We start from the raw sequence: 27,206 nt of genomic DNA, 5'->3' as shown, positions 1-27,206 counted from the left end.
TAAACTTTTAATAATTTCAGAAAACAAGTCTTTTGGTCTTATGCTTAAGCAAATACTTGGAGCCAACTATTTTTAATCTATATAAAATGCATTGATTTTTAAAAGGCTACGCATGGAGGAAATGCGACTTGATTGTTTTACAATTTTATATTCATTCTTGACTTTTACTTATTTACTTGTTTTTCTCAAAGGGACGTTGCTTCTTCCTCAATTGGGTTTTTATTTTGGCAAGCAATACCGGAAACAGTATTTTCCCTCCCGCTAGCTTGACATCGTTTCTTGCTTGTGGTTCATGTTTTGTTAGCTAATCTGGCTAGCAGATGTCGACTGGTCGAATTTATTGTCAGATGAATATATGTGGTAAGGCTTTTGTTTTTCTCGTGCGGAATGTACTGCTAATGATATGTAGTAAGTTAAAGCTTTGGAATCGGGAAGCTAATAAGTTGTGTTTCCATGCATTCATGATGAATTAAGTGCAATGCTACCAGGCTAATTTAGCTAACGTTTGCTAACTGGAGCTTTCGGAGAAGCCAGCAGGAACCGCCTTGGCATTCATTTGTATCCTCTTTCATAATGCAGTGACTGCGAGAAACATGTTAATTTGAATTGTAAGTGATGTTCATATCGGCATGCAAATGCAAAATGGCATGGGATCATTTGAGGGGATATGGGATAGTTGTGTTCTCACTGCCGATTTAGATTTTGTTACGTTAGTTTACGTTTGCGTCAAGGCCCGTGCTACTGCTGGGCCGATAATGTGAAACAAGCTGCCCACCGGTAATGGTCAATGGATTTATACAACGTTATTTGACACTAATTCAAATCACTAAGCAGTTTAGATGTCTCAACCACCTGCAGTCCTGTTTGTAATATTTTGAAATGTTTGCTGTTTAGCAAGTTTAGCATCGGTCGCAGTGATGTCACTAACGTAGAGGTGTGTTGTTACTGCAATAACGTCATCTGTTTACTTGACGTAGATTTAGAAAAAGAAACATTTGTATTTGACGTTTTTTTTCTTGAAGCGTGTATTGTTCAACGTATACCTGCAAACGTACTTACTATTTATCCAGCATCTGATCTACTGTATAAGGCAGTTTCCACTGCTTCAATACTGATTGTATAAACTTTACTTTATGTCTGTCGTTTCTTGGCTGTGAAAGTACTGAGTTATGGGATGGACAGTGATCTGTGTCGCTTTCATGTGCAATTTCAGCATAAAACGGTTCAAACGCCACTCCTAGTAAGAAGGGAGGATGGCGCATCGACGTACCCCACCTCCGCTGTCCCAGAGGACAGAGTACCTGGAACCTGATAATGATTCCGACAGGGACTCTGGCGTTGGAGAGGATGCAGGGGAGGATGCTGACAGTTGCCATGGAGGCACATTAATAGAAGAGGAGAAAGTCAAGAAGCAAGATGGGTCGGAAGAAAACGGCCAGGAAGGACAAGACTTTACAGTTTTTGTTGCCTTTCAAGGGAATATGGAGGATGAGGACTTCACTCGAAAACTTGACACTATCCTCAGTGGGATACCAAACATGCTTCATATGGGTTAGTTGTTTAACTCTTATTTATGTTGGGGAAAACAGTACAGGCGGCCATTTGCACAGGTACAGGATAGTGCGTACAGGTACAATGGAAATATTGTGCGCACCTCTCAGAGTCTACTTTATAGAGGAGCTGCCCATTTAAGGTGTCTACGGATGGCTACTGTACAGCTGGGATTGTTTATCTGGGAATATGTTAAAAGACTTCAGTCCTCTCTGCTCAGTTGAATATAGTGTTTAAAAAACATTTATATTCTTGGACGTAATTAGGGTGTTTTGACACTGATCAATGAAAGATTACACTTAAATGTTGAAGTGGGAATGTGTGAGCATGTCCATAGATAATGAGGTTCATTTTTGTACTTTTGAAACATGACCTGATTTCTCTGTGCTATTCTATATTCCAGCAAGAGTTTTGTTTGTCAATCCTTTTACTTATCCTTCTCTAACCAATAGTCTCTAGATTTGTTTCCATCTTGTATACACTGTAATTGCAACTTGTATCCATTGTCCCTCTTTTAGGCTCTGATAGGCTACAGCCACAGCATGTGGAGCCGTGGAACAGTGTGCGAGTCACCTTCAACATTCCTCGGGATGCTGCTGAACGACTCAGACTGTTGGCCCAGAACAACCAGCAGCAGCTCAGAGACCTGGGGATTCTCTCTGTGCAGATAGAAGGTAACAACACAGCCTTCAAATGCTTCAATGTTTATTTCCCGTCTGTGGCACTTAAGAATAAAGCATACAAACTAAGATCCTAGTAAATGTTTTTTCAACAATCCTATTGTTTTTCAGGGGAAGGGGCCATCAATGTGGCTGTGGGACCAAATAGAGGACAAGAAGTCAGAGTGAATGGACCAATTGGAGCACCTGGCCAGATGAGAATGGATGTTGGTTTTCCAGGTCAGCCTGGTCCAGGTATTAGTTTACTGAATTGATGTAACATGGTGTCTTTATACTAACTAGACTGAAATTGTGCTTGCATTTTAGACAGTAATTATTTAGTTTAGTTTTCCTTAGTGCTTCATAGCCATTCATTAGTTAGTGATTATTAATGTTTTTTTCTTATTCTGTCTTTACTCACTTGATGAATAAGTTATTTGCCTATTTCTACAAAATGATTTAATATGCACATATTTCCATAAGGAGGGGTCCGGATGGCTAATCCGGTGATGGTTCCCCCTGGGCCTGGCATGGCAGGTCAGGCTATGGTACCAGGCAGCAGTGGACAAATGCATCCTCGTGTTCCAAGACCATCTTCACAGACAGGTTCAGGTCTTTATTTCTTGTACGTCAAATGATGCATGTTGTCATTTTTAATATCTTACAGCTCGGACAATACAATAATGGAAGAACTTTATCCTCCTCTCCTACAGATGTTATGGATCCAATGATACCAGGTATGGCAGTTCAGCAGCAACAGCAACTTCAGCACCAACAGGCTGGTCCCCATGTCTCAGGCCCAATGCCTCCTCAGGCTGCCCATCACATGCAGGCTCTGCAAGGTGGGAGACCACTTAACCCTGCTGCACTGCAGCAGCTACAACATCACCAACAGGCTCAGCAGCAAGCTCAGCTCGCCCAGCTTGGACCTAGGCCTCCATTCAACCCATCGGGCCAGATGGCTGTGCCTCCTGGCTGGAACCAGATGCCCTCTGGGGTCCTCCAGCCAACGGCCGCCCAAGGAGGCCCTGCCTGGAGAAAGCCCCCGCCGCAAGCCCAAATGGTTCAACGTCCACCCTCCCTTGCTACAGTTCAGACTCCCAGCCACCCTCCGCCCCCTTATCCATTTGGCAGCCAGCAGGCTGGGCAGGTATTCAATGCCATGGGACAGGGACAATTACAGCAACAACAGCAGACAGGAGTGGGTCAGTTTGCCGCCCCCCAGCCTAAAGGCCCACAGGCTGGCCCTGGTGGTGTCGCAGGACCGCCCAGACCCCCTCCACCCCTTCCATCAACAACTGGGCCTCAGGGCAACCTCACTGCCAAGTCTCCTGGTTCCTCCTCGTCTCCTTTTCAGCAGGGCTCACCAGGTACTCCTCCTATGATGGCTCAGAGACCTACAACTCCACAGGGTTTTCCCCAGGGCGTTGGATCGCCAGGAAGAGCACCCCTCAGTCAACAGGGTAACATGCAACAAGGATTCATGGGAATGCCCCAGCATGGACAGCCTGGGGCTCAAGTTCACCCAGGTGGGTTACCGTTTGTAACCATTTCTTTGTAGACTGAAATGCATATAAAAAAACATGTTGGTATGTTATGTTAAAGTACTCTACAATAACAAAATCAACGAATACTGATTACAGGCATGGCAAAGCGTCCCATGGGCTTTCCAAACCCGAACTTTGTCCAAGGTCAGGTGAGTGCCAGCACTCCAGGAACCCCTGGTGGAGGAGCCGGTCAGCAGATACAGAGCAGTCAAGCGATGACTCACACAGGTAAAAGATTTGCTGTTTACGCAATTTTACATGTGACAATTACATGTTCTAAGGCAAGATATTTTACATTTCAATATTTATATATATTTTATGATATGCTCTTTGACTGATTAATACAAATGCTGGAAAAACAAAAACGTCATGACTACTGAATAATATACATTTCATATATGAAGTTAGTACTACAAAACTAGTTAAATATATTAAATATTTAGGTTTTTCCCACAGACAAGAAACATTTAGAAACATGCTTAAAATTAATATATGCGTTAATTATGATATAGTAAAGGCAAAATTAGTAGTTGTAGACTTTAAGTTTGAGATCAGCAAATAATAATTGTTATCAACAGCAATGAAGATTGTTGATGCTGCAGCTAGTGTACTACCTCATTAAAAATAATGGATGTCTGTTTACCGGCCACATAAACTACCAACATCAGGAACCTAGTATTTCTAGTATCTTTAAGATTAATAATGCTTTCAGTTCACCATAGACTTGCTGAGATTGCGTCGTAATTTAGAGTTTCGCTATAATATTTTTTAAATATTACTCGTGCTGTTGAGTAACCAATGTTGTTTTTTGTGGTGGTAATGCTTCAGGTTGATACTGTATACTGTCACAGGAACATTTCATAACAAACAAATAGAAGAAAATAATTGGTGCTAATGGTGCATTTTGTTGCTGTGTTGGTGAAATCTTAAGAAAATATTGCACTGCATCATTGGCCACCAAGTGTTTTTATCACTTTTAAAACTATATATAATATTGTTTTGATAATCAACTCTTCAAGTTCCAGCTATGCAGTCTGTTTGTTGTTCACATTTAGACTTGATGCTGTTTGCTGACTGCTTTGGTGCGTCAACAGCCTCGTTTGACACGCCATGGTTTAACATTCAGTTAGAAGAAGCTAATAGCTTGTTACCTGTTGTGAAACCATTTAAGTGACTTTTCTTTCCTCTCCGTTTACATCAGGAGCTCCGCCGTCAGCCTCCACACAAAACTCAATGCAGGGTCCACCCCATGCCCAGCCCAATGTTATGGGTGTACAAAGTAGCATGGCAGGTCTGCCTCCTGGTACAACTGCTGGGCCTAGTATGGGCCAACAACAGCCTGGCCTCCAGACCCAGATGATGGGCCTCCAGCATCAGGCCCAGCCCGTGTCTTCCTCCCCCAGCCAGAAGGTTCAAGGCCAGGGTGGAGGTCAGACTGTCCTCTCAAGGCCCCTCAGTCAAGGGCAGAGAGGAGGGATGACCCCACCCAAGCAAATGATGCCTCAGCAAGGCCAGGGGGTGATGCATGGGCAGGGTCAGATGGTTGGAGGCCAAGGGCATCAGGCCATGCTCATACAACAACAGCAGCAGCAGCAGCAACAGCAGCAACAACAGCAACAACAACAACAGCAACAAAACTCCATGATGGAACAAATGGTTGCCAACCAGATGCAAGGCAACAAGCAGGCATTTGGAGGCAAGATTCCAGCTGGGGTAATGCCCAGCCAGATGATGCGCGGCCCTGCTCCAAACGTTCCAGGTAACATGGCTCAATTCCAGGGCCAAGTTGCCCCACAGCAGATGACTCCACAACAGCAGCAGCAAATGGCTCAACTCCAACAGCAGCAGCTACAGCAGCAACAGCAGCATCAGTTGCAACAGCTACAGCAGCAGCAGCAGCAACAGCAGCAGCAACAGCAGCAGCAGCAACAACAACACCAGCAGATGAACCAGCAACAGCCCCAGCAGGTTCCTATAGCTGGCAATCCTAATCAAGCTATGGGCATGCATGGGCAACAGATGAGGCTCCCTGCTGGCCATCCTCTTATCCAACAACAGTTGCAACAGCAGCAGTTACAGCAGCAGCAGAAACAACAGCAACAGGCCATGTTGCAACAGCAACAACAGCAGGCAGCTCAACAACACCCACATCCTTTGGGAGATCCTAATGGTGGCACAGGGGACCCGGGGGTCCAACAGATGGTCCCTGATATGCAGGCACAGCAGCAGCAAGGCATGATGGGGGGCCCTCAGCACATGCAGATGGGAAATGGCCACTTTGCAGGTCATGGCATGAACTTTAACTCGCAGTTCCCAGGTCAGATGCCAATGGGGGGACCCTGTGTACAGCAAGGAGGCTTTCCCGTCAGCAAGGACGTAACACTGACTAGCCCACTACTGGTCAACCTACTGCAGAGTGATATCTCAGCCAGCCAGTTTGGGCCAGGAGGAAAACAGGGAGCAGGGGGTGGCAATCAGGCCAAACCCAAAAAGAAGAAACCGGCACGAAAGAAGAAGCCCAAAGATGGAGAAGGACAACAGCAAGTAGAGGGACTTAGGTAATAATTTGTATTTCTTACAGGTTTATATTTGCCATAGTGGACAGTCAAAGTAAGTAGTTTCCATGTAACGTGAATTCATTGATTTAACATTATGTATTTATTTTCTTAGTGGTCTTGATGTGGCTGCTGGCATGGAGGATTCCGAACTGCCAAATCTTGGTGGTGAACAGAGTTTGGGTTTAGACAACACTGGCCAGAAACTCCCTGATTTTGCCAACAGGCCTGCCGGTAAATTAAATATAATAAATCAATTTTGGTAATTATTTTGTATCTGCATTCAGTTGCTGATTCTGTAGTCTGAAAATGTACAGTATGCTTTACTTTTCAAAATGTGTACTTGTGTCTGATTTGTATATGTATGCCTCTACACTTTTACCTAGGCTTTCCTGGCCAACCTGGAGACCAGAGAGTATTGCAGCAGGTACCCATGCAGTTTATGCAACAACAACAACAACAACAGCAGCAACAGCAACAACAACAACAACAAATGCAGCACATGCAACAGCAGCAGATACAACAACAACAACAACAACAACAAATGCAGCAGCAGCAACAAATACAACAACAAATACAACAGCAGCAAATACAGCAACAGCAGCAACAATTACAACAACAACAACAACAACAACAGCAGATGCAGCAACAGATGCAGATGCAGGGTCTCCAGAATGCTCAAGGGCAGCAGGGGATGACAGGGCCACAGACTCCGGGTCAAAGCCAGCCCCAGATGCACCCTCATCAGCTGCAGCTGCAGCAACAGCAGCAGCAGCAACAGCAGCAGCAACAGCAGCAGCAACAGCAGCAGCAGCAACAGCAGCAGCAGCAGCAGCAGCAAACTCAACAGCCACACCTGCAACAGCAAACTCAACAGCCACACCTGCAACAGCAGGTACTTTTTTAATAGCATATGCCAAATGACAGTGTTTTGTATCTACACAATGGCTAACTGTTTATCTAGTCATACTTAATGGTGATCTTGTATTTTAGCAACAACAACAGCAAATGATGATGCTGCTGAAGATTCAGCAGGAGCAGGCAAAGAATCGCATGTCCATCCCTCCAGGAGGGCAGCTCCCTCCTAGGGGCATGGGCAATCCACCTGAAGTGCAGAGGCTTCCTGTCTCACAGCAAGGCAACATGCCTGTAATGATCAGCCTTCAAGGACATGGAGGGGTACCGCCGTCACCTGACAAAGCCAGAGGGATGCCCCTGATGGTGAACCCACAGGTGAGGGCCATGTAAACAAGATATTTACAATTACATCTCATGATTTGAATTTAACTCATGAGTGAACTGTTTCTTTATTTTCTTGGGAGTAAGCTGTACATCGTTTGTGTCTGTTCTCCTTTCTAGCTTGCAGGCGCTGCACGAAGAATGTCACATCCCGATGCGGTGCAGGGTCCTCAAGGCACTGGATCTGAAGAAGCCATTGCAGGGGCCCACCCAAAGCAGGACAGGCCTGGTGGCCCAGAAATTGGGGTGCAGCCTGGAAATGGAACACAACAGATGATGGCCAATCAGGGCTCCAACACTCACATGATGAAGCAAGGCCCTGGTCCATCACCAATGCCCCAGCACACTGGAGCCAGTCCCCAGCAACAGTTACCTAGTCAGCCTCAGCAAGGAGGCCCCATGCCTGGCCTTCATTTCCCCAATGTCCCCACAACTTCTCAGAGCTCCAGGCCCAAAACCCCCAACAGAGCCAGCCCCAGGCCGTACCACCACCCTCTCACCCCAACTAATCGTCCACCCAGTACTGAACCCTCCGAAATCAACCTTTCACCTGAAAGGCTAAATGCCTCTATTGCAGGGCTGTTTCCTCCCAAAATCAACATTCCTCTGCCTCCCAGACAGCCTAACCTAAACAGGGGATTTGATCAGCAAGGTCTTAACCCAACAACTCTGAAAGCCATTGGGCAGGCCCCTCCTGGCTTAACTTTACCAGGCAACAATGGCAGTGTGGGTGGAAATAACACTAACAGTCAGCAGCCTTTCTCTACTGGCACTGGAGTAGGCGGTGTAGGCGCTAAACAGGACAAGCAGGCTGGAGGGCAGGGTAAGAGGGCAAGTCCTAGCAATAGTCGGAGGTCAAGTCCAGCTTCTAGTCGTAAATCAGCCACCCCAAGTCCAGGGAGACAAAAGGGGACAAAGATGGCCATCACCTGCCCTCCCCCACAGCAGCAGTTGGTCAACCCTCAAGGGCAGACCATGATGCTAAGCCCTACCTCAGTACCCCCAAGTCCAATATCTATGCCTTCACAAGTGGGTGGGGCCATGGAGGCACAGCAGACCCAGAGTCCTTATCACGGGATGCAAGGTAACCCTGCTGAGGGAGTCAGGGAAAGTCAGGGAATGATGACTGCAGAGCAGCGACAGGTGTCTCAGCCTCACCCCCAGCCACAGCCTTTGAGGGAGTTATCAGCTCCCAGAATGGCAAGTCCTCGTTTCCCCGTGCCTCAGCAGCCTAAACCTGACTTGGAACTGCAGGCTGGCACAGTTGATAGGCACCCAGCACACACAACACCTAATATTCAGGACTCTGAGGTCTTACCTACTCTCAGGGCAGCTCCAACCTCCCTCAACCAGTTACTGGATAACTCGGGTATCCCAAACATGCCTCTTCGGCCCATACAGAATAATACTGTTAGCCCCAAGTCTGCTTTGGATCCAGGGAGATCACTCCAAAGTAATTCTCAGAGTACAGATATGTCCGCTGCTGTTGCTACTACTGCCACTATAAATGAATCGGAAGCTAAACCCAAACCTGCTGTCCCAATCCCTACCAGCAATCCTAATTTGCAGCCTGCTTCCATTTCCAGCTCGCACCCTAGCACTAACGTGACCTCTAATACTACACCCAACCTTAGCCAAAACCCCATCTCCATTCTTGGTGTCAATCCTAGTCCGAATGTAAACCCAACATCTACCTTCTGCCCCGCCCTCAGTACTAACACTAATGCCACCACGAGTTTCAGCCCCAACACAGTCACTTCCGGTCAGAGCAGTCCTGCCTCGACAGTTAGTACCAGTTCTAACTCCAGTTCAGCTCTAAAACCAAGCCCAAGTCCTAAACCTGTGACAAGTGTTCACTCAGTCATACAGATCCCTGCCTCTTCTAGCACAATGTCCCCCAACCAGATCACTGTGTTTGTCACCTCTAACCCCATGACCTCTGCCCCCACTCCCCAGGCACCCACATCTATGGTATCCACCATGGTGGCTTTCCCTAACAAGAACATTAGACCTCAGGACATCCGGCAGCAGGCCCCTGTCCCCCGACCTCCTCAGTTCATCACCACCACTCCTGTATTTATCAATCCAATTTTCCAGGTCCCAGGTGCATCTGTGGCTCCAAATACCACAATGGTATCACAGTCAGTCACTATGGTGAGGCCTATACAAGTGTCCACTACAAACATCCAACTTTCTCCTTCTCCAAGCTCCAACCAGTCCTCAGCGGCTAACGTGGCCAGTACTCAGCCTACCAGAAGTATTGTAGGACAAGTCCAGGTTGCCACTAGTGTGTCCTCACCAGTCCCAGTCGGTACTCCTCCAGCTTCTCAGCAAATTAACCCAGGAGCTCCCAAAACAGACAATCTAGGTGAGGCAGGCTCTGATCAGAAACCTAGTCCCCCAGTACGGCAGCCATCTCCACATCCAAGCCCTTCAGCATCATCTCCCTTTCAGACACCCCTGGCTTCTCCTTCTCTCTGCTCTAGTCCTGGGGCTGCTATCACCATTCGAAAGAGCCCCTTGTCTCCATCTCCCACTGCCCAGGTGAAAAGTAAACCTGCACAGGCTGCTGCAGCTGTTTCTGGTACAGCTGACTCCCAGTTGAGTCCTATAGAAAGGCCTGCGCAGGGGCCCATCGGGGCTGTGCCACCACAGGTCTTTCATCCTCCTGTCAGTCCTGCCATTCAGATTGAAGCACTAGCTCCGCATACTACTGTTGCTGCTCCTAACAACATTACTCTGCCTGTTGTCTCCTCTCCACTACCAGTTCATGGTCAAGTGGCTGTTCCTACTCAGATTGTTACCCAGGCTCCAGTGCCTGCAACAGCCTCAGTCTCAAGTCAGGCCCAGGCTGTAACGTCTCAAACTCCTATTGTCACTGTAGTTGGTGCTACCACAGGTGTCTCTTCTGCTACCTTGCTCTCTACGGTTGCTCCCGTACAAAGTCCTGTACCGTCCATTGTTCCAATTGTTGCTGGCTCTGGACCTGCTCTGGACGTTGCCCCCACCACATCTTCTCCAGTTGCTAACCCCAGCGGAGTTCCACCAGCCCAGCCTGTCGCACAAGCTATGGAGCCCCCCATGCCGCCAGCTGCTACGTCTGTTGAAACCACTCAGACCACCCCAGGTAAATGCACAACTCGTAAAGTAAACAGGATAAAGACCATATTCAGGCCATGACCCTTGATCAGGTTAAGCAAGTGTTATGCAACCTTAAGTATTAAGCTTTCCTTAGTATGTACATTTACAAAGAATATTTGGTCTTACTAAAAAAAACATTTCTTGTACAAAAAGGAAAATGGTTGCTTTGTGCAAAACATTTAGTTTGTGTCTTGTATGGTTTTATCTGTATTTTCTTGTTGAGTTCTGAGTTGTGTGTATTAATATACGTACATATTGTTGAGTTTGTGTCTTGTGTATTTGTCGTTGAGTTTTTTATGTATTTTAAAGGCTCATCTCGGGATGGGCATCGCAAATTTAATTAAATTAAATTATAAATGCTGTGTTGTGTAGCCTTTGGTTTATGCTACAGTACATACCTGTCTCTTTACAAATAAACATTACATTTACATAGCCACTCTATATGTGGTTTTAGTTGAGAAATCAGTGATGCCTATTCTTAACTAATAATTTGTTGTACATATTCAAATGTCTGTTAAACTATTTAATCTTTTCCCAGCAACTATTCAACAAGAAGTCCCACAGTCCCAGGAAGCTGTTGCCAGTGAGAAGACGGGTAAGTGTGGTGATCTTTGTTTTAAGAAGTTGTTAAAAAATAAATGCTTGCATTTTAAATAAAAAAAGAACAATATTATCTCATATTAGCCTCTTGGGACTACGTGGTATAGAATTAACTCTTGTTTTTTCTTCTGTTAAGGTGAAGAGGTCTCGACAAGTTCCGAGCAGGGGTAAGACTCCTCATAATATTTTAATTATTTTAACTGCTATTGTAGATTAGCTATGTAATGCTTTGTGTGCTGGGGTCTATTACGGTGTCCCTTACTATTGATCTCTGAAAAGTTGGCCTAGTCTTAAGACCTGTGTTCTTGAAGGAGAAATGTTTAGACATTTCTAACTCTACTGAAACTCAGGGAGCTCATTTGGTTGGCCAAGGAGGTACATGGTGAAAACAATGAGCCACGTGGCCTCAGCACTTGGTATGTATGATTGGCATGCAACAATATAAAAATATTATGATGCATGTCAGAAGTTTAAACAAAAAACAGCAAACAGCCTATCACAAAGCAAATTGCACCACTCCACTGACCTTTTTATAGGCACATCTCTTTTCCTGGGGTTTGTCATAATATGGTGGGGGAGTGAACCCATGTTTGTTCAGCACAGTTTATAGTTTACCGCTGTTTTTCCACTTCTATCACAGATGGGCAAAGAAAAGAAAGACGCCCATCAACTTAGTCCCAAGGTATGTATTTTAACATGTTTGCGCTGCAAAGACAAGCAGTGATCATGTCGACGTAGTGGATTCTGTCGGGATGAAGACGGACAGTATCTGTGGTAGACGAGGAAAAACAGCAGAGTCCTGAGTGGTATTAAATCTTATCCTAGTAGAGCAGAGTTAACGCACACCCATGCATCTTTAGTAACACCTCCTTGTGTTGTCCTTCCTTCTTTGTCGTTCTTCTATCTGGTCCTCTCAGAGCTGCTTTGGAGAAACCCAAGGGACCGAGCAGACGCAGCTCCCGGGCAGAGAAGGAGGTGGAGGAGGAGCCAGTAGCAGACAGCGGCATTAGGAAGAGATCAGCCAGGCCTGGAACCAGTGCTGCTGTAAAAGGTAATTTACAGAATATCTTTCTCTAAGTCTAAACTATACACGTGGCATTACAATTTTTTCCTAATATACTTGTATACTCTTTTTTTTTTTTTTTTTTTTGTTCACAGAAACTGGAGCAAGCCCCACCCAGGCCAAACGAAGGAAGTCTAAATAGGCACAACAACAGTTGTGGAAACCTGTGAATTGTACTGTAAATGTTTTTGTTTTCCGCTGTGAATCAGTTGATACCGGTTTCTTTGTCCTAAATTATGAATGGAGGAAGAAACTATGTACAGATTGTTTTAAAAATAATTATGCTATTGTTTTGTCCATGCTATTATGTGAGATTGTAGTTAGAATGTGTGCAATACAGTATGTGTTTGTGTGAATGTGCTTTTTATATTAAATGCTGGATTAATCATGTGAAGACTGATGATGGAGCTTGTCATGATTGTATAATTATGTTGTAAAACTGAATTAAATTTTCTACTGCTTTTTTGTTCTGTGAAACGGTGTAAAATGATTCATGTATTGTCCTAAGGTTGCTGATCATTTTAAGGTCAGTCTCAGCTTGTTTAATTCTTACCAGAACTGCATTTAAGTACTGTATTATTGATAAGCACTACTAGGAGGCGGAGTGTGATGTAAACAGTCAGGACTACATTTAGGTGGAAAGAAGTTAAAGCCCTGATAGAATATGATGCTCTAAGATATGTATCCTCTGTATGAATGTAATAAAAACGATGAGTGTAATATGAAAGGATAAAGTATCCACATTGACGTACTTTGACATTTTGAGTCTGGTTCAGGTAGGGACCAGTATTTTCTCGGTTCTGAGCATGCGCAGTCAGTAAACATTGGGACTCCATTCCATTCTGTCAGTGAGGGTTCCCTGAGCCTCGCATCCCGAACAGCTGTCTGCGATAACTTCACCTGCTTTACAAACAAAAACAACTTGACCATGAGCGGAGATCATGGCCATGGAGACTCTCAGGTACCTCTTGGTCAATTATTAATATATTTTTTTTATTGGTCAGTTTGTGTTAATTCATTGGTAATAACTGAATAGTATTAATCGTATTGATATGAAATAAAGGTTAAGAAACGTTAGTAAACCTAATAAGTTGCGGTGCTCTCTTTGTCCTTTTGGTGAATACTTTGAAATGATGTGGAGTATTCGTAGGCATATTTTATTGTATCATAATGCATGTGTTTCTATGGTGCATTTGTATGCCAATTGAAACTTGAATAATCGAGCTACCGGCATTTTCAAAATTGAAATATTAAAATAATCTTTTTTCATAATTTCCAGGTCAATTCTGGATCTAAAGGAAGCGGTAGGTCCTCTGATGAGGATTTTTATTCATACTGACGCTTCTTTCCAGTCGGAATCGTGATCTGTCTACTGTTAGTTTTTAAAGCACAGAAATGGCGTCCCAGAGACTAAGTCCCTTCTCCTCCACTCTCTTGCGGCTATTGTTCAAAAAGAGGGTCTGAAATATACACTTGCGACCCTCGGTTTTTTAATCTGCTTGGGTATTCCGAAAGGGTCTGGCATCGTGTTTATTTTGCATCCTTTATTTTGATAATATGTACGTGCAATTGCAACGAATTTTGGAGCCGAAAGTGGCAGAATTGGGGCTGAGGACTTAGTCTCTGCGCCATTTTCTTTTTCTGTATGTAGCAGCCAGGGCGCCGACCATAGAGCCAACTGTCTGCCGTGATATGGAGGCGAGGGCTGGGAGCTTATCGCCTCTCCCTGCCCGTATCTCCTCACCAGCTGCACTCTACCTCCATCTCTGTGATGGAGACATTTATGTGCACTGCCAACAGGGAATGCGCACAAATTAGTGTAAAAGTTCACAGTCACAGAAAAGAAAGTTGCACTACATTATTAAAAGCATATGCCTTGAGCAATCATTTTTGCACAAATTAGCCTCCACACAAGAGTATCTGTTACTCCTGCAGAGTTGAGATCACTTTTTCTTGGAGGCTTAATTTGCATCCTGATGTGATGGAAAGCAAAGCAGTCTGTGGGAATTGATTTGGTTTATAATTGGGATGCGTGTTACAGTTTCATATCGCAGATAATAATACCCGTTATTAAACTGCCATGACAACAGGGCGCCACGAGGTGATGATCATGCCAAACCAGGTCTACCTCGGGAGGGATTTCACTCAGCAGGAAACATTTTAATATGAAGGCTCGTGTAAAAATAATTGTTACAGCGTAATCATTTGACTAGCTGCCCTGAGAGTATGAAAATTACTTTTGCTCTCAAGTACAATCTCCTCATATTTTCTATTTAAATAAGTATATACACCTGATGAAAAAAACATATAGAAGAGAGGACAATGTAGAGGGAATATTACAGTGATTTAATGGCCAATACTAAAGTATGACCAGATTAATATCGCTATCAAGTCTTCTTTTGTGAGGGACATAGCATATCCAACATCCCCATACAGGTGTGGCCTGCAGGATGAACCTCTGGGGGATTGTGGGTCAGCCACAGCAGGTGTGTGTTGGGCGTGATGCAGGTCAAATGGAGAGTGACTTTCAACATTAAGGTGGAATCATGAGTGGAATATAAGATTATATAGAGGATGCTTTTTTCTCTGTATGCTTATGTTAATACACTTCCTTACTCTAATATACACAAGGGACATCCAAATTGATTCTCAGATATACACAGGGCAAAAATATATTTGTATTCTTTTTTTAAATCCTGCTAAACAAGTTGATCTCTCCTTTGTATCGCAGACACCCACAAACATAAAGACAAGCACAAAGACAAAGAACACAGACACAAAGACCACAAGAAAGACAAGGAGCGAGAAAAACTCAAGCACGGCAACAGGTAGGATATCTTACTCTCGTTTTGTTGGTGACAAAACTCCAGGTAATATGTTTTGCATTTAAAATGACCAATGCCGGTTTCTACAGCTCCTGAAATGTTTATTGTGCAGTGTCACCTATACACCTATATTACATGTACACATCCTTCTAGTAAAATATGTTATGAACTGGTGGTTTTAGCTGTCATATCTGAATCTTTAATAAGGGGGGATAATGAAAAAAAGGTATGCATTTGGATACAGATTCTGTCAGTAAGAAACGTGAAAAAAGGATAACTTTTCAACAAGAACATAAAAAATGTGCGGCTGATTAAATTGAAACTAATAGAACCCTGCCATTTTAAATCAGCAAACATACATCACAAGGACTCCATGAAATCCATTTTAATGAATGACATCTGCAGAGCATTTGTAATTTGAACCCTTGTGGGACAGTGGTTATGTTTTCTTTGTGTCTGGTTGAAATACTCGTGGGCTGTTGGATGTTTGTAGAGTCATGACTTTGGCCATTCTTATTGGCAGTTGTCCACCACACTGTCATTGTCTGCTAAGAGTTTTTATTGCTGGTGGTTGGTGCTTTGTCGATGAAAATTTTTGTGTCTGCGCATCTGGACCACGTCTGACCTCTTGCACTTTATCTCTGACCTCTGTGGCTTCTGCGTTCCAGCGAACATAAGGACCACTCTGAGAAGAAACACAGAGACAAAGACAAAGAGAAGCTGAAGCACAGCAACGGCAGCTCAGACAAGCACAAGGAAAAACACAAAGAGAAAGACAAGGACAAAGAGAAGAGGAGAGAAGAGAAGGTGTGTTAACGGGTAGTCTGCCTTTTATAAAAGGCTGTAGGGGCCTTTAGTAAGTAAAGGAAAAATTTAGACTGGACATTGTTTAGAGGTAGGAAAGTATATTTAACTTCAGAGCCAACAGAGACTAATATATTTATATTATTATTATATTATAATTATAATAATATATATTATACTAATATATATTTCCCTGTGTTTCTCACAGATCAAATCATCCCATGTAGACAAACCTAAAAAGGAGAAAGAAAATGGATATGTAAGGTAAAAATATATCGCTTTGCTGTGTGTGATGTGAAATTAAATGAACGATAAAGCACTTCTAGCCATAAGTAATTTTGGAATAATTTACTTCAATGTTAGCCATTGCTTGGATATGATTAATGCGATGTTGCTTAACTAATATGCACTTCAATGTCTCCAATGTGTGACTTAGGGATACAAGCCCTGCTGCCATTAAGAGTGAGCCCGAAGAAGATAATGGCTTCTACCCTTCTCCCCAACACAACAAGACCTCCAAACGAGAGTATGATGATGAAGAGTGGGTATCATACAAATTCAATTCAATTCTGTCACTGTGTGTTCTGAAATCTGAGATACAGTTAGATTATCAATGCATTTGTTTACAGATTTGAATACAAGCCCAAAAAAGTCAAGACAGAGCATGACAAAAAGGCCAAGAAGAGGAAACATGAGTATGAAGAGGATGAGGAGGAGGATGAGGTTATTATGGTTTTTTTTATCAGTTTCTTTCAATGAATGCATTCTCACGTCTGTCTGCCGTTTGTGTTCTCCAGAGTTATTCTGTTCTCTTCACTTGATTCAGGACATCAAGCCCAAAAAGAAGACAAAAGACAAAAAGGTAGCAGAGGGAAAGAAAGCCAAAAAAGAAGAAGAGGAGAAGTGGAAATGGTGAGATAATGTCAAGGACAAACTGTTCTTTTCCTCAGGAAACTACACAAGGGCAGATAGCTGATATAAACAGCTACTGAGAAGTGGATACCATATTTGTCTTTTCTCTCATGGGTTGTACTTTGTTGTTCTTTGTGGTGATTAGGTGGGAGGAGGAAAGATCTACCGATGGCTCTAAATGGCGCTTCCTTGAGCATAAGGGTCCAGTGTTTGCACCTCCGTATGAACGCATGCCTGACAAAGTAAAGTTTTACTATGATGGTGAGTCTGTCATTGTAAAAACAAAAAGTTGTAATATATTATTTATTTTTTGGTCAAGACTGATTTTTCTGTTTTTGTAGGCAAGCCTATGAAACTTAATGCTCCTGCGGAGGAGGTAGCTACATTCTTTGGCAAGATGTTGGATCATGAGTACACCACTAAGGACATCTTCAGGAAGAACTTCTATAAGGACTGGAGGAAGGTGAGGAGATAAGACAAATTCAAGTGTCTTGATCCAGCTTCTACAGAGGGTGTGAAGTTGTATGTATTTAAGTCAATGCCTGCTTAAGATGTCATCGCTTTTATTTTAGGAAATGACATCAGAGGAGAAGTCAAAGATCACCGACCTGAACAAGTGCAACTTCAGTGAGATGAATGACTTCTTCAAGGCCCAATCTGAAGCTAGGAAACAGATGTCAAAAGGGGAGAAACTGGTAGGTCCGGCATTCATGCAGACTCCCTAAACCCTAAAAAACATTGTGATATCTCTCATTGTATTTTCATGTTTCCTTACACTTGGTAGAAAATCAAAGAGGAGAATGAGAGACTCCTCCAGGAGTACGGTTTCTGCATCATGGACAACCACAAGGAGAGGATCGGAAACTTCCGCATCGAGCCGCCAGGCCTGTTCCGAGGACGAGGCGATCATCCCAAGATGGGCATGCTGAAACGATGCATCAGACCTCAAGACATCATTATTAACTGTAGCAAGTGGGTAATCTCACAAAGTGCTGTTCCCTTCGTATTTATACTATTTCAAGCCCCTTGCAGCTTCTGACACTCATGCATTTACCACGTGACGTCCGTGAAGTCCCTGAGGGTTCAGGGCTTAAGGGTTAGGGGGACATTGCGATTGGGCCTTAGTTAGTTGGATGCACAGGAAGAACACAAAACACTGATGTTAATAGTATGTTGAGTTCTGAGTTTTTACCACAAGGTGGCCCTGTCAAATCACTGTTGACGAGGTTATATGAAAACATTGTGGGACTAGTGTGTAAACTATAAGGGTATAAGGGTTAGGTGTGCACGTGTGGGCTTTGAAAACAGAATGTATTAAGTGGGGGATTGTGGAAGCTTTTAGGCTGTCAAAAGGACACACACTGACATATCCCTTACATTCTTTGTTGTTCTTAACAACTCTATCCCTATTCAACCTCATTTTTATTGTATTTATTATTTTCTTTCCCTTTATCTTCCCTTCCATCTTACTTCCATGTTGTGGTTGCTGGATTTATTTATAGACAGTGGGAATCATTTTATGTCTGCCACTCCATGCCTCAATGGCAGTGTGAGAGTGTGTGTGTGGGAAGGCTAATTTGTAGCATTCAGATGATATGATTTAGACACAAGCAAAACAATGCACGCAGTATAGCTGATGCACAGTATCGCTGACACACACTCGCACACATGCCGGCACTGTGTCAAAGGTAATCTTCCTGTCAGTATGCTGTGTGTGTGCAAACAATAACATGACCCAGGGAGGACATGTTGACACCCACATACTGGTCATAATGGGGTTTGTTTTACAACAGTTCTCTGTACACGATTGTGTCATAGCTGTAGTGTTTACTATATAATGGTAATGTTAGACTTAGGTCTATTAACATGAAAAAAAAGCCTAAATATTTTATGGAAGCAGATTTATTTTGGTTTATTTCTATTTGTTTTCTATGTATTTTAAATAGGGAGTAAGTTGTCAACTCATTTAATGTATTTATAGTAAACCTGCCTCTTTTCTGTAGGGACTCCAAGCACCCTAAACCTCCACCAGGGACAAAATGGAAGGAGGTTCGCCATGACAACAAGGTGACCTGGCTGGCATCTTGGACGGAGAACATCCAGGGCTCCATCAAGTACATCATGTTGAATCCTAGCTCCAGGATTAAGGTACCTGTGCTCTCACACCTTCAGCTTCCACTCTCATTTCTGACTTAATCCTAAATGAAAGAAATACATCTGTCTGTTTCCGTATTGAATAAACAGTTTGTTTGTGTGTGTGTGTGTGCAGGGGGAGAAGGACTGGCAGAAATATGAGACTGCTCGACGGTTGAAGAAGTGTGTGGATCGCATCCGAACCCAGTATAGAGAGGACTGGAAGTCAAAAGAGATGAGGATCAGGCAGAGAGCCGTGGCTCTGTATTTCATAGACAAGGTGAGGAGAAATACATTTATTACAAACACTATCATATCTTGAGTTTTAAATAGTGCTGCATATTTAGAAAAGCACTAGATGGAGAATTAAATCTACCATTAGAGTGAAGTTCCCCTCAAATGCTGAAATGTACAGTTTTCATTTGAATACAGACCCCCTTTTATAATTTCCATCAACCACAAGGGTTCCATTCATCTTACTTAGAGAAAGTACTGGTATACTGTATATGGTGAAAAAAATAAAATCCTGACACTTACACTCTTAAGTCTTGATAATGAGTGTTATCATGTTTCCCCCGTAGCTTGCACTGAGGGCGGGTAACGAAAAGGAGGAAGGTGAGACAGCGGACACAGTTGGCTGCTGCTCGCTGCGGGTGGAGCACATCAAATTGTACCCCAAGATGGACGACCAGGAGTACGTGGTGGAGTTTGACTTCTTGGGAAAGGACTCCATCCGCTACTACAACAAGATCCCTGTGGAGAAGAGGGTAAGAATGGGAAGGAACAGTGAGGAGAGGAACGGGGGGAATGGAGGGAGAGAAAAGTTAACAAACATAAAACTGCAGGGAGAAAAAGGACTTGTGGCAGATACATTAAAGCACAAGACTGATTTTATGTGTTTTTATGAGGGTGGTGTTGGGTGTGCATTTGACAGCTATGTGAATTTAGTGTTAATGAGATAAGAAGTTGCTACACTAAGGAGGATGTTTGCACAGACAGGTGATCAGGCACTAAAAGCTTTTCGTCAGCACTGCCTCAGAGGGTGGTCTGTTTCCTGCTATTACCGGAGTATACAGACACACAAGCACACACACTCGCACAGACACACACTACACATGTTCTGATTTCAGTCACATATTCTTCAACACGCTTAGGCACCGTCTTTTTGGCTACACTTCCTCTCTGCATACCCACTTCCACTTAGAAGTACATACAAAGAGACATTAACATGTTATAAACCACCTGCACTTGTCATCATGAACAAGAAGTAATATAACACCCCCATCTGGCAGAAATGTGATCCCTGAACACTGTTAAGGGACGTCCACACTAAGAACAATAACTATAAGTATAACAATGTGAGCATACACACCGATGTAGTCTGTGGAGCCAAGCACGCTTTACATGCTCCAGCTGTGTAGGGGTCCCACAATGTATATTGATGAACTGTTACTTTATTTATTTAACCAGGTTTGTCCAATTTTAGATCAAATAATTATTTTACAAGGGAGAGAAAACAGGAACACATAGTTTTAACGATTAACTTAAAAGGACGGCCCTTTTATTTCATTTAAGTGTTAAATGTAAGTGATATCATGCTACATAAATCTTTGCTCATTTCCTATCAGGTCTTTAAAAACCTCCAGCTGTTCCTGGAGAACAAGCAGCCTGAAGATGACCTCTTTGACAGACTGAATGTAAGAAACGCACACGTGAATATCTGTCGAAGTGATTTGTTTAAATCTCTAGTTGTAACACTTGTATCACTCTTTTCTTTTCTCTGCCTCTTCCAACTGTACCCTCTTTCCCTCTGTTCTTTCTCTGTGTCTCCCGCAGACTTCTATTCTGAACAAGCACTTACAGGAGCTGATGGATGGCCTGACAGCCAAGGTCTTTCGTACCTACAACGCCTCCATCACCCTGCAACAGCAGCTCAAGGAACTTGCCTGCCGTGAGTAACAGCAGCTTCCGACAGTCACAGCTTGAATGACACCCGAACGGCTAGAACTCGTAATCACTCGTGACAGTTTCTCACAATTTTCCAGCAATTGAACTAAAACTAGATAGTTTGAAATTCCACAGTGTCAAGTGAGATATATATACAATCAAATAAAAAAATATTGTCTTTCTCCTTTTATGGACTATAAATGGTGATAAGATTTGACACAATTTGCCACATAATTCTCAAAGAAATCAGTTTTTTAAATAACACAAGATTACATTGTGGGACTGCATGGTGTTTAAGTGTTAATGCCAATTTAAGTCTGAAAGATGGGTTAGCATCTTAAGTGTGAAATCTATAGGAATCCAGTTTTATCAATAATGAGTCTCTTCAATAATGCAGTGTATGAATCAGATCTCTTTGGAGCTTATGTCATCTATTCCATCAAGGACAGATAATAAAGCAAAAGCTCCATGTAAATTAACTGCCTGCTCTAGCTCTTCTCCCACAGGGGAATAGTACAAACGGCTTTGTAATAAAATATTCAACATGGAACATAAACTCATAAAACATATCTGATAGGGACAAAAAATAAATCAGAACCTCCAAGTATATAAAACCGCCACCATCATTTACACAAATGAAATAAATAACTGGCAAAACAGTGTTAGCTTAGTTTACTGTAGTTTCAATCTTATAGCATTGAGCTGTCAAGAACAACGTAATAAATACCAGTAAGGTGAAATATACATCGATATGTGTATATATATATGGTGGGGACAAATATATAGGGAACATCTGAAAGGGTCAAAATGAACTTATATTGGGGATTGTAGAAGAAGAGATGAAGGAGGTGGGACTTTGAACCCTACAGATACACAGTGTACACATACCAACTTTGGAAGCCTTCTCTGTCAGGTCAGGTAATAGGTATATTTTAACAGATTTTGTGAACTGACATTAACAACAGGGACTGTACCTGTGAATTTACTGTGCATAATTAAGATTCATTGTGCGATTAAATGCATAATCACTACAAAATGTGGGTTAGTGATTTCAAAATGTCCATTTTAAACTACTTCTCCTACCTTGTTGTGTAATTGTTGGGTCTCCTAGCTGATGACAGCCTTCCAGCTAAAGTCCTGTCGTATAACCGTGCCAACCGGGCGGTGGCCATCCTCTGTAACCACCAGAGAGCTCCTCCCAAAACATTTGAGAAGTCCATGCAAAACCTTCAGACCAAGGTAAACCCCTGTGTTCCACCTTTATTTGGTTTTGTTGTCCCTCCACAAGCTATGATGTCTTGGTGTCATCTTGGTTGACGTGGAAGAAATTCTTTTGTCATTATGAAAAATAAAGATGTTCCCTCTCTAAGTGACGCAGATTATCTGCTTTACTAAATGCCTGGTTGTTGTGATTGCAGATCGACGAGAAACAGAATCAATTGTCAGCAGCCAGGAAGCAGCTGAAGGCTGCCAAGGCTGATCACAAGGCCTCCCATGATGACAAGAGCAAAAAGTAAGAACGCCTGTGCACTGCTAAACTGGTGGGCTGTATAAAGCCACAAAGTTGTATCTGTACAGACTCCTAAATGTCAAGTTCATAATGTTAAGGACGTCTGTTTTCACTCCATTTCTATTATTCTTCCTCTCTCTGAGTCTTTGTCTCCCTGTCTCTATACATCTCTGTGTTTCTCTGTACGTCTCTCTCATGCTGTATGTATCTTTATTCCTCCCTCTTGTGTGTCTCCGTGTCTCTCTCAGGATTCTGGAGATGAAGCGTAAGGCTGTCCAGAGGATAGATGAGCAGCTGATGAAGCTCCAGGTTCAGGCCACAGACAGAGAGGAGAACAAGCAGATTGCTCTGGGAACATCCAAGCTCAACTACCTGGATCCACGCATCTCTGTCGCATGGTATTTATGTGACACAGCAGAAGCTGTTTGTTAACTACTATCTAATATTTGACAGGTGTTACTACAGTAAGAAACCTGTCACATTAAATGAATCAGCCGCCTACTGTTTAATAGGCCAGCTTTCTCTGGGTGGGTGGGTGCGCGGGGTGCATATCTACCTTGGTGACAGAAAGGCAGGAAATGCTCTTGCATTGTAGGAAAAGGAGCAGCACAAGCAAAAATGCTAACTGCTGCAGAAGGAAAATAAGAGGAAGAAAAGCGTGTGAGCTTGAGGAACAATGGGTTTTGTTTCTGAAAGCCAGGGAGCGTCCCCAAACAGCACTCCTTCCTCCATGTGGGAAGTCAATGAGGAGCTGTCTGTGGCTGAATGAAGGGCCAGGCCACAGAGAAGGGGAACAGTGGTGAGCCCTCCCTAACCCGTGCCCCACAACTATTTATGGAAAGCCACCTCCTCAAGCACAATGGATACAGGAATGCTCCGTGTTTTGCCTGATTGTAAGGCATAAGGGATGGGGTCCCCCTTTGTAGGGTGGTGCATGGGAACCTTCATCTACACTATAGTGGTTTGTGTCAATATGTGCAACTGAGATGAAAACATTGAATCGGGTTGACTGCTAGCAGCGCAGTTGCTAAAACAATCTGTTGTCTGTGCTAGCACAGTTGACTTGACAGTTGAGAAACCCCATCAAATTAATTATGTAAATAATTCTAAATAACAGCGAGAACCTTTGGGAATTATCTGGTGTTTTCTTTAGCAAGCTACTAGCTAGCTACTTAAGTTTGATTCATGTATTCCAAATATGTTGAGTGTTTCTCATTTCAATAATATGGTACTAATTCTTTATTTATTTATTTGAATTACTTTTTATTTATTGACTCATGTTATCCTTACATGTACGTTGTTCTCCATGATATAAATAAAACAAGACAAAGAACATAGTGTAAGCACCATATAAATCCAAAAGCAGTATTTTTATGTGAAAAACGAATAAAATAATAATAATAAGTAGAAAATAAATTCAAATAATAATAATCGTAACATTATGTAATTATATTACATATGTGCTATGTACTGTCATCACAATGTACTATTTGGGGAGTTTTATATAATAATTTAGCAAAAAATAAGCAGACAAAATGTTATTATTGGGGTTTTTATTGTCAAAATATATCACTACATATATACAATTATATTTATTCATTTTTAAATATATTATTGGCAGCCCAACCGGAGCTGTTTCATCATCACCTTGCTCTCAGTACCGCCTTCATTCTTGCTTCACATCATATTATGGAACAGCCTCTAATAACTCTGCATATGACAGTAAAGTACAGCTAGTGTGAAATGTATGTCTTTAATCTTCTTTGATGATTTCTCTAGTGTAACCTCATAACAAACTCAACAAACAGAATTTAGAATTTAATTACAAAATGGGAACACAGGATGTGTGTTAAAATTTGAACCATTATCATGCAGGACTCATGGGATCTCTTGATTTTAAATACATTTCTCAGTTTAAAAATATATGAAGTGAGACATTACTATTTGTTCGCTGTGAATCTCTGTGCACATCACCAGAGTATACTGTAGCTATGATGCTGCTGCATGTTAAGACAGAGAAGTCACTTGTAGTCCCTGCTCCCCCTCGAATGGTTTGGTTTGCAGGACAGTGGCGAGAGAGTGATGAATGATGGTCTGTCTGGTCAGGCCAAGCACCAAAGTGTTCAGAATGTCCACCTATAAGTGAAATGTACATGGTTGAGCCAAGCTCTCCAACAGGTCTGTTTCACTGCTGACAATTTTGACATTGCAGGTTAAGCACAGGTATTAACAGGTGTCCCAGTAAGCTGTGACAGTGAGCCAGCATGCACAATGGACCTTTTTACAGCAGCCACTTATATTTCATAACAGGAAAAGCACAGGAGTAAACAATAACATTTAGGTAAGCTAGTTTCAGGGTCCTGGTATTTTGTATGTTGGCTCACTGACAACGCTTACTGGCTCACTTAATGGAACTGAGCCATCGATAACAAGATTAGTTTCACTTGCGCTTTACCTGCTTTGACAAGTCAAAGTGTCCATTGTTAAAAAAAAAAGCTCTCTACCAGGGCTGCGGTCGAATAGTCAAACAAATGACGTCCTATGTCTTTACCTAATCACTTTTCCTTGCCTTGATGGCAAAACGTTATGAGGTCAAGGAAAGGTGTGAAGGAGAGTTCTTAAGGACTTAGGAAAAGACAATCATTTAATTTTACTCAGTTAGGAAGCAACAAACACAGTTTGACCGCAGCCCTGGACCCTATCATATGAGTGAATCAAAGTTTGAGAACATATCATACTTATATAGTAATACATAGTGGACTTTTTCCCAATTCAATATAAAAGCAGTAAACAAGCAATGGTCACTAATTAAGTCCCAACAACATTAATGCAATGCACATGGGCTGAATAGTTTGAAGAGTTTCTGTTGACAACTGCCTCACTGTCACTTCTTCATGGAATTTCCTGAATAGTGAGCAGTGTTGCAGCCAGAAAGTGGATGAGCGCAGTCATTTTTCTGCCCTGAACTGCTCTATCTTCTCTCCTATCCAGGTGCAAGAAATGGGTCGTTCCCATTGAAAAGATCTACAACAAAACCCAGAGAGAGAAGTTTGCCTGGGCGATCGACATGGCTGAAAAGGACTATGAGTTTTAAACACGCTTAATGTTTTACCTTTTCTTAACATGCCTTTGATTGTAGAGATGGTTTGTAGTTGATGTCAATGATTCCACTGTGTGGTTACTGCAGGGCTGTGAAGGAGGAAGCTTTGTTGCAGCTGCGACACAGTTTAATAATTGTACTGTATATATATGAATTGGTTGTGAATATAGGAAAATAACTCCTGAACCATTTGACCAAGCTGCCAAATGGCATCTCTCTTAAAGAAAATGACAGTAGTGTGTATGTAGCTGCAGCTATCTGCCCATAATCAAACACCTATGAACACATTAGTATTATCTTTTGTCAGACACAACTGTACTGAAATTTGTAAGCCATCAGAAATATTGAGACATTCTATATTCTCATAGAATAATGAATTAATAAATGTTTGTATGGGGGACTGTGAGGAACACCTTGAGAGATAAAAGGATGAATTCCAATGTGTGTAATTGTGTGAAAGATTGGTACATAAAAATGACAGACTGATGACAGCGTGAAGAATAGAAACCCTAGCACTATGCTCATATAATTATTAGCACACAGAATGTCATCTTTCTTCCTTTTAGTTTGATTTTGCTGTTTATTTCAGGGATGTACATATTGTTTGACATTTTTCAGTAACTATGATTCAGTGTTTTATAAAATGTGTGCTGTATGCATTTTCAACAAGAAGCTCTTCATTGCCCATATGCAACTTGTGTGTGTCTGTTTCTACAGTTTAACAATGGTGACATTCCTTTTGCTTACTTGAAACAGCTGAAGTACAGCAATCATGTTGTGTGTGCCAGAGCTTAAAAAGAGACAGAGACGTTTTCTAAGAGGTATGTGGATTTTGCCAAAAAAACATCACAGAAGTCTATCATTGTAGTGTGCTGTTTGTATTGCTGTGATTAAGCTGAAAGTGTCCTCCTTAATTTCCAAATGTGAATGGATATTTTAACTTTTGTCATTAATATTTCTTGCTATTTGATCATTTATCACACAGCGATTGGTTGAATGCTTATTGTTTTGAGCTTTGTAGTTTTCAGAATAAAACATCAACCTTGTCATTTTTGTCCTTTTTTTAAAAACTGGAATGTGTGAAAAATGGATTGAAACAATAAGCTGATTCCTGAATATACAAAGAGAAACATGATCCTATTAGAGAAGTAATGAACAGTGGTCAAGTCAGAGGTTATAGTCCAATTCCCTGTGATGTGTCTCAAAAAACAATTTGTTTCTCAATTCTTATTTCTATTTTCTTTTATTACACCCTTCATTTACACAAATGATCAAAGACAATGTTATTGTCTTTGTGGGAAGAAGAAAAGTACGTTAGTAAGAACAAAACCAACAACTTTAGATTGTATTTGATAATTTGGACATTGCAATTGCAATGAAGTGCTGTATTAGTTACAGGGGGAATAATTACAAAGTTACCTGTTAACTCGACAAATTGTGATACACGTTATGTTAAAGAGACAGCTAATTATGAAGTACAGTATCAGCAGGTCTGCTTCTTTAAGAGGCCGACAACAGGCGCTCCTACTGAAGGCAGCGGCTGTGTCAAGCAAACGGTAGACACGCAAGGTTACCGGAAGTACGGTAATTGTGTCAAAAATAAATGTATAAAGGTCAACT

At 42.3% G+C, this 27,206-nt stretch overlaps 2 protein-coding genes across 4 annotated transcripts; both read left to right on the top strand.

The window, feature by feature from the left end:
* The first annotated feature begins 210 nt into the window (after window positions 1-210).
* ncoa6 (nuclear receptor coactivator 6) lies at window positions 211-12,832 on the top strand. 3 transcript variants are annotated; one of them, XM_029436644.1, is made up of 17 exons: window positions 212-360; window positions 1,214-1,551; window positions 2,070-2,225; window positions 2,343-2,465; window positions 2,694-2,816; window positions 2,924-3,739; window positions 3,854-3,985; window positions 4,959-6,315; window positions 6,428-6,546; window positions 6,699-7,207; window positions 7,306-7,545; window positions 7,672-10,678; window positions 11,231-11,287; window positions 11,429-11,459; window positions 11,933-11,974; window positions 12,210-12,343; window positions 12,451-12,832. In XM_029436644.1, the coding sequence occupies exons 2-17, from the start codon at window positions 1,254-1,256 to the stop codon at window positions 12,495-12,497; spliced, it is 7,191 nt and encodes a 2,396-aa protein (XP_029292504.1). In that variant the 5' UTR covers window positions 212-360; window positions 1,214-1,253; the 3' UTR covers window positions 12,498-12,832. The 3 variants fall into 3 exon arrangements, with proteins under 3 accessions (XP_029292505.1, XP_029292504.1, XP_029292503.1); XM_029436643.1 differs by having other exon boundaries at window positions 2,694-2,822; XM_029436645.1 differs by lacking the exon at window positions 11,933-11,974 and having other exon boundaries at window positions 211-360; window positions 2,694-2,822.
* A 138-nt stretch (window positions 12,833-12,970) lies between these two features.
* On the top strand, window positions 12,971-26,633 carry top1b (DNA topoisomerase Ib). Its single transcript, XM_029436646.1, has 21 exons — window positions 12,971-13,316; window positions 13,635-13,659; window positions 15,087-15,183; window positions 15,849-15,987; window positions 16,193-16,248; window positions 16,421-16,525; window positions 16,614-16,707; window positions 16,811-16,896; window positions 17,042-17,157; window positions 17,238-17,359; window positions 17,469-17,591; window positions 17,681-17,868; window positions 18,900-19,044; window positions 19,166-19,309; window positions 19,611-19,796; window positions 20,658-20,726; window positions 20,866-20,980; window positions 22,088-22,215; window positions 22,395-22,489; window positions 22,735-22,884; window positions 25,478-26,633. The coding sequence occupies exons 1-21, from the start codon at window positions 13,284-13,286 to the stop codon at window positions 25,578-25,580; spliced, it is 2,319 nt and encodes a 772-aa protein (XP_029292506.1). The 5' UTR covers window positions 12,971-13,283; the 3' UTR covers window positions 25,581-26,633.
* The last annotated feature ends 573 nt before the right edge of the window (window positions 26,634-27,206 follow it).

This window comes from Cottoperca gobio, chromosome 7 (genome assembly GCF_900634415.1).
Source record: "Cottoperca gobio chromosome 7, fCotGob3.1, whole genome shotgun sequence".
Classification (NCBI taxonomy): Eukaryota; Metazoa; Chordata; class Actinopteri; order Perciformes; family Bovichtidae; genus Cottoperca; species Cottoperca gobio.
The sequence above is the reverse complement of the archived record's forward strand: the minus strand, read 5'-3'. Positions and strand labels throughout refer to the sequence as shown.

Excerpts from the sequence above, each read along its gene's own strand:
- ncoa6 (XM_029436643.1), top strand. The coding sequence starts at position 1,254 with ATGGCGCATCGACGTACCCCACCTCCGCTGTCCCAGAGGACAGAGTAC. Across the intron at positions 6,316-6,427 it reads CAGCAAGTAGAGGGACTTAG|TGGTCTTGATGTGGCTGCTG; the intron begins GTAATAATTTGT and ends TTATTTTCTTAG. Across the intron at positions 12,344-12,450 it reads AACCAGTGCTGCTGTAAAAG|AAACTGGAGCAAGCCCCACC; the intron begins GTAATTTACAGA and ends TTTTGTTCACAG.
- top1b (XM_029436646.1), top strand. The coding sequence starts at position 13,284 with ATGAGCGGAGATCATGGCCATGGAGACTCTCAG. Across the intron at positions 20,981-22,087 it reads GCTCAAGGAACTTGCCTGCC|CTGATGACAGCCTTCCAGCT; the intron begins GTGAGTAACAGC and ends TGGGTCTCCTAG. Across the intron at positions 22,885-25,477 it reads CCACGCATCTCTGTCGCATG|GTGCAAGAAATGGGTCGTTC; the intron begins GTATTTATGTGA and ends TCTCCTATCCAG.